At 32.0% G+C, this 7,557-nt stretch overlaps 1 protein-coding gene across 1 annotated transcript; it reads right to left on the bottom strand.

Moving 5' to 3' along the window:
- Nucleotides 1-1,871: 1,871 nt before the first annotated feature.
- Nucleotides 1,872-7,557, bottom strand: LOC104905009 (wax ester synthase/diacylglycerol acyltransferase 11). Its single transcript, XM_010693450.3, has 6 exons — nt 6,802-7,557; nt 5,563-5,635; nt 5,391-5,458; nt 4,262-4,465; nt 3,136-3,273; nt 1,872-2,024 (listed from the first exon to the last, which is right to left on the bottom strand). The coding sequence occupies exons 1-6, from the start codon at nt 7,555-7,557 to the stop codon at nt 1,872-1,874; spliced, it is 1,392 nt and encodes a 463-aa protein (XP_010691752.1).

Below are 7,557 nucleotides of genomic sequence, written 5' to 3'. Positions count from 1 at the left end.
GTAATTTGCAATTTGCTTGAGACAATAAGATTAGTTTTGTTCACAAAAGATATTTGGTGTTGTTTGATTAGGAGAGCTTTGAGGAAAAATTAGGGTTTTGAATTTTTAATAGAGGTTTTGTTATTGTTAGTTAATTTTTTAATTTAAGTGTTTGCTAAAAAAATATTTTAAATAGTTAATTGGGTTCTAAAAAACTTTTCTTGATAATGAGATTTGAGAATGACTGGGCTAAAATATATTTATATTCTAAATTTCTTGGAAATTAGTACATTTATAACATAAAAAAACATAATGAATTATGTTCACGTTCTTATTGTTCTTTTTCCATAATAATGTAACTTTCAGCTATCAGTTACTTATCAAACACCTTTATGCAAACTAGTAATATAATCAGTTGTTTAAAACACCGAATATAATTTTGAATTTGCTACTCACTAATTGTCAAAGATAGCAAAAGTTTGCAATTCAAATTATATAATCGCATGGGAATATCTATTTTGTTATCATAAGGAGAAACTGTATCCTCATTTTCTAAAATGTTGTCTATGTTTTTAGTATAGTCGGTAAAATAGACTCGTATATGTTGATCCGACCCGAAATAACTGATCCGAGACCCGTTTTCACCCGAAAACAAGGGCTCGAAATAGAACTGAAATCAAAAATAATCCGACCCTAAAGTAAATAGACAAGCATATGACCCGAATTGACATGATAATGATTACACGATCCCAACCCAAAAAGTTGCCATACCAGTTACTTTTCAAACATATTTAAGGAAAAAATTGTCATGAAATACTATATATGATTTAACCACTATACATTAATTACTTAACTTACTCTCGTTAGTCTTATTTGTGTTTTATTTATTTGCGACATCGGAAACCCGATTTGGCCCGACCCGACGTTATCCGAAATCTCATGGACCCGAGGTGGACCCATACCTGAATGTAACGTGAACACAAAGGTGACCTGATCATGACATGACCCGTATCCGACCCGTACGACCCGTTTGCCACCTCTAACTTTAAAGTCCAATCCAATATTAAAAAATAGAAAATTCCATTTCTTGCACCTTGCTATGAGGTCTGTATTACTAAAAAAAACAAGTGTCTAAAAGCAAGTGTTAGGATATTGTGCATATTTACCTCACGTGAAGTTTGAAAAAATAGGAAGAATGTAAAAGTAATTCTCCCCCCTTTATAAGTAACAATCTTGGTGTATCCCGTGACTAATTTGTTAGGATGCAAAGCAATTGCATGGTCGTTCATTCGATGACTCTTGTTGATGGAGAGAAAAAAAAAACATTGCAAATCTTTAAATAACCATGTCTTAGAACTACTAACCAAAAAAATATTATAACGATACCAACAACATCTGTTTTTAAATTTTAGAAAATATTAGGACTAATTCTTCTGGTGGTACGATAATATATTCTCTCTTTTTTCTTCAATATAGAACAACTCACATATAAATAACCCATTAAATTTCAGCGATACTTTCTCTTAAATAAAAAGACGCACACTTACTATATAAACCATAACTTTTTCTTGAATCCACTACAATCATCACATATCAAGACATTCATCACGATTCACAAATACAATATGGAACAATTTAATACATGAAAACCGAAGTTACAACAAAGAAGGAAAGAATCAATTTTGCTTGCATGACGTCTTCCGACATGTACATTTATACATCATTATTAATTACTATATCCGTTTAATATTATTTGTAATGATTAGACATTTTCTACTCACATTTTATGTTAAATCATCGCAAACAATATGAAACGGAGGTAATATTATATTTACAGATACACTGTTGATCATCACTCATCATCTTGTTAGCTAATTTGATCAATTCAATGTTTAGGGGACAAGATTCAATGAAGCATTCTTCATTTCAAGCAAGGCGTCTTCAAAACACTTAGCTAAAAATAGAGGATCAGGTATAATATCTTTTGCTACTTGAATCTGCATATTAGCCATTCCTGCGTAGCTTACCATGTGCATAATTACCGCCTAAAATATTCCAAATTAAAAACCAGTTTATTCGTTAGTCCCATCTAAAGGCTATAATAAATTAAATAATAAGAACAAGGTTTAAATTAGATAATTATTGATGATACATGCAGTCCTTTAAGCAATTACTAAGCATAATAACGTTGATAATTAGGGTCATCTTAATTAGGTTGGAGGCCTTGCGCTATTAATTGACATCAGTCTCTAAAATTAAAATTATTATGCATAAATAAATATTCATTATCTATAAAATTACCATGGAATACTATTTCTTTTACTAAAAAGAAGTACCTAAAGTACGAGTATAAGGATAATGTGACTAAATTAACAACAAATTTCAAAATTTAACGCTCTTGTTGCTCTCCCGATCGACCGGGCGTCTGGAATGGCCCGATCTGGTGGTGAACCGGGCGAGTTGTGTTTTCCTTCCTGACGTTTTTGACTCTCGCACACAATCGGACGGTTTTGCCTTGGCGACCGAACGATGCGTTTTCTCACGTTTTATTATATATTTTAACCCTAGTTTTCAAGCCGTCATTATAGTTATACTAGGAGACTTTTCTAGGGTTTTGTTAGGGTTTCCTTATGTTATAAAAGGACCCTCATGGTGATCATTATTTGACACAACTTTAGCCTCTACGTAGTATTTTAGGACTCCTTGTATTATTCTCTTTGTTTTTTCCATCATAGTGAAGAAGCTCGAATCCCCTACCTGTGGACGTAGCATGTAGGTCTATTTTGAACGAAATACGTAGATTCTTGTGTTATATTGTTTAGTTTTTTTATTACTTTTCTCATCCTTATTATTTCATTGGCTTATTTCGCATTAATCAAACATTACAATACATGTTTCCTAACAGCCCTCTTAAATGAGGAGTCTTGTGTTGTATGTCTCTTTGCACGCCCTCAAAGACGACCTTGTTGATAAACACGTGATTTTGTAATAAAATATTGAACTAATACCATTTTAGTTAAAGTAATTAATATTTATTGTGAGTTCTTAAGGATGCATATATCAAAATCAATAATTTTATTTGTTAGGATATATATTAATGTCAAACCATTAAAAATTATGTGACAAATTTTCTACTCGAGGGCTAGAGAAACTTACATGAGGCAATCCACAAGAGGTTGCTCTTATAAACGTGATGGGATTGCCAACAAATGTCATTTCCTTTTGTGGACCGACCATGTTTGAGATCGTGAAGGTTGTATTGCAAAGAATCCTGTGATTAAGCATGTTGGCAACCTACAGAGTACAGAGCAAACTAGAAGTGTGATTAACATGGTCACATGGATGCTAATCATGTTATATACTAACGAGTTTGTTTTGTAAGAGCCCGTCTACTTTTAAATTTAAATTAATAGTAAGTCCAATATTAAAAGAGAATTAGCCTAATAGTGACTAAGTTAATTTCTTTCTGACTAGTTTAATCCATTTAGTGACTAAGTCTACTTTTATATTAAAATTAGACCGTCTCTTTTAATAATTTTTGTACACTAAATTTGATTATACACACTATACTATCATATAGTTTTCTGATGAATAAAACAGGACCATGTTGTACAATGATAAACAAGAATGCCATCATTACTTTGATTCAAAACAAGTTAATCACATCAATTTCAATTAATACTAAATATATCAATTAATGTAATGTCAAAGTGAGTTGCGAAAGGAAATTTGCCATATGAAAAAAAAGGAAATATAGCACCATTTTGTATACTTAAATTTCAATTATAATTGAAAGAACATATATATAGAATTTTCTGTCATTATTTAAGGACACTCATCTCTATATGTGTCAACATCAAACAATGATAAAATATTAAGAACAAAAAAAGGTTAAAAAATGTTTTATAATTGTTAGGTACACTTTATGTGCATGATGATTGGGTTGAAGTTAATTACTTAATAAAATATTAGATTTTTTTAAAGAGAAATTAAAACAACAATATTTCGATTAATCAACTGATAATAAGTTAACCCAAAAAACAAGACAAACAATTTTCATATTATATTTTCTAGCAAACTCATAAATCACATACAGTTTCAAGCAAATTATTCAGAATCTCTAAGAAACACAATTCATTAATTTAACGAATTTATGAAAATCTACCAAACATATAAAATTATATGTACAAACATGTTTAATAAAATTCATTTCGATCGTAACATGAACCACACATGTCGCGTGCACAACTGACTAGTTGTTTATAAAGAAACTTGAACTTACCTTTGGCCCAAGGAGGCACATTGCCAAGTTCCCTAAATCAGCCTCTAAGGACTGTTTCTTCCGATCAATCATCAACTTAGCTCTCTTTACATAATTTAGAGGATCCGCATCTTTTGTATGACAATAAATAGGCAAGATCATCATTCCAAATTTATTACCCCATATGGATGTTCTAGCATCATCTTCCATCATCTTCGACATTTCCTATGTGATCAATCAAACCCAAGGGATTATATATATGTATTTCTTTTGGCTCTTAAAATGGAAAAACTCCAAGTTTATCACCTTGATAAATCAAATATCTAAAGTAATATCTTCATAGTTCAAAACAAAGACCAAAATTTTGACTTTAGTATCTCAAATTTTGTATTATAGTAAAAATTACATAAAGTTAATATTATAATTTATGAGGATACTCATTAAGACAAGCCAAAATAGATTTTATATTTATGTGTTAGTAAAAATATGTCGTCGAAGTGTTGTTAGAGAATAGTGCAATCGTTACACTGTTGCACTAAAAGAAAATAGATCGAGTAAGTATATAATTGAACGGATTTAATGTCCGATATTAATTTAGTGAAATTCTCTTATTTCTAAATAAATATTTTTCCAACGTACTTCGTTTTAAAAAAAATATATTTAGATTAAAAAAAACTATCAAAAAGAAAAGTGTATAAATTAAAAGTTATGGATGACGTATATATTTAAGGGTAATGTTATATGTAGCCTTAAAGGGCTACATATAAGCATTAAATACATGTCTGAAAATGGAAATAGTTTATCAATTCATAATAAAATTTCACATCATTTGAGGTAATAAATGCTTGATTCAAATTTTTATTTCTATTTTAAACTTCTTATACATAACCCTAAGGCTATGTATATCATTTTCGTATATTTAATATGTAAAAAGAAAATGGGTCTGAGTTTGAATCTATCAGACCCAGACCTAATTTTAACACGCAGACCAGATCCAAACCAGACCAACGTGTCTTGAAATTCTAGACCCAGACTTTTAAAAATGAGGTAGGTTCAACTAGGTTTGGATCGGAACCTGGGTCCATGTCCAACCATTCAAGTTTACTTGTATATCAAGGTGATAAAAGAGAAGAAGAATATTGTAATTTACCTGCAATCCAGGTTGCTTTCTCAAATTAACCATGGCCAATCCTGTAATCTGAAGACCCTCTTGTAAAGCTAGCAATTCCAAATAGAATTTAGTTAATTTTACATAAAAATACTGGGTAAAAAAACCCAGCTTTTGTTACAATATATATTGATATCAGTCATATCACTCGTACCATGAGATGATCGAATATCCAAATATTTCGAAAAACCAGAAGATAAAATGCCGAAGAGAACGTCATTGATGGTCTGCAAAAAGTGTTAACAAAGTTATTAATTATATGTAACTCGATATATGCAGTCTCAGCATTTCATATATACTTAGACCAGCATTTCATTTTAAGACCAGCAATTTATACTAGTATGAGTTAAAATTTACATAGGAAACTCAAGATAATTTGCTTGGAACTATGTGATTTATGTGTAAATTTTCCATACATGAAAGAGATGAAGTAAGTCTCGGCATTTCGTACTTAGACCAGCAATTAACATGTATATTTTCTGAGCTAGTAAATTGAAAGAGAGTGTACAAAACATTAAGAAATGGAGAAAATGTGGCAATAAGTGAAATTACAAACTACAAAAGTAGGTCATTTGTTTGTAGCTTTGGATAAGAAAGAGAAAATTTTATGAAGATAGATTTTCATAGACTCAAGTTATGGGATGAAGAGATAAAAGGTTTATTACCTAATATGGAAGAAAGTGGAAATGGAAAAAACAACCTTTTAATAAACATGTAGAAAGAACTTTGAACTATTTTAGGTTAACTTTTCTTTTCTTTTTCGAAATTTCTTGTAACTAATTCTTTGGTACAACAAAAATGTCATGTTGTCCCAACTTCTCACATAAATTAATAGTATTCGATATATTAACAACACGTTTAATGCACTACTCCTCTCACTGATAATCATAAATTAAATTTCTATATCGATAAATGAAATTTCAATAATTTCAGTCGATATATAGAAACACATATATATGCATATATACAAAAGATAAGTTTGTAAAACGCACGTGGGGGAGAATTTGAAAACCTCTAAGGGTACCCGCCTCAAACAACTAGGTCAACAAGGAGGTGAGCATAGGCCGAGTTGAGCTTTGCCCCTAAAAAGTGGTCCGTTTTGGGTTAAAGCCTCGGACAAAAATTTTCTCACCAAAACCCGCTGTTTTAGGTCAAGCCCAATCGCACCTCAGATTGTTTCAGACAAACCAAATTTTAACCCAATTTTCCAAATTTGGCTTACACATGACCCGTTTCCCCCCAAATATCAATCCGGGCCGGACTTGAATCGCTGCTGAAAATATGATGCCCAAAACTCGCTAGATTTTGGGCCAGAATAGGTCAAACCTACGGGTTGGGTCCATGTTGATCATCTAAAGTCAACCATGATTCTCACGTAAACATATATACTTACCGCATTTGGAATGGCCGTTTTTACCGTTTTCATATCCTGGAGGTTAAACTTAGCCGTCGCCACCATTCGCGGCCACAGCTCCACCCCGTCTCCGCCTCTTACGGCAGTCTTCTTATCCCGCACCCATAAACCCCTACCAATAAACCCTAGTACATAAATTGTCGTCCACCAAGTAACCTTCAATATTCTCATCAACCAATTTTCTCTCCACATTGTTTCACTTTCTCCCCTGTTTCCTCTGTTTTTCTCACTAAAACCACCATCTTTACCATCATTATCATCGTCACAACTCTTACATGAAGCTAAAAACAACGACATCAAAGAAATCCCATCACCCAAAGAATGATGAATTCGAAGAATCGCACATCGTAAATCATTGATCAAGTGTATCTCCCATAATGGTTTTTCATTACTCAAAGGAGAAGAAATTGCAATATCTGATAATATAGCATTGATCTTTTCCTCCTGAATTTCATCTAGATTATAATCTAAAGTTGAAGTTTTGGGATGAATGATTATATGATCGTCTATATTGATTTGTGTTCTTCTCCAAAATTCCCTCCCATGTTTGTCTACTACAAATAAGCTGGAAAATCTAGGGTGTTTCACCATTAAAGAGTTTGAGATTTCAGCTTTTATGGATTGTGTATCAAGTGGATGTTTGAAGCCTATTGCGCAGTTGATTGTTTGGTTAAAATCTGGTTGGAGGAAGAGGCGGCTCATCGGCGTCACCGGCTCATCTTGGGTGGTTTCCAT

The sequence above is a fragment of the Beta vulgaris genome, chromosome 9 (genome assembly GCF_026745355.1).
Source record: "Beta vulgaris subsp. vulgaris cultivar EL10 chromosome 9, EL10.2, whole genome shotgun sequence".
Lineage (NCBI taxonomy): Eukaryota > Viridiplantae > Streptophyta > Magnoliopsida > Caryophyllales > Amaranthaceae > Beta > Beta vulgaris.
This window is presented reverse-complemented; position numbering and strand designations above follow the sequence as displayed.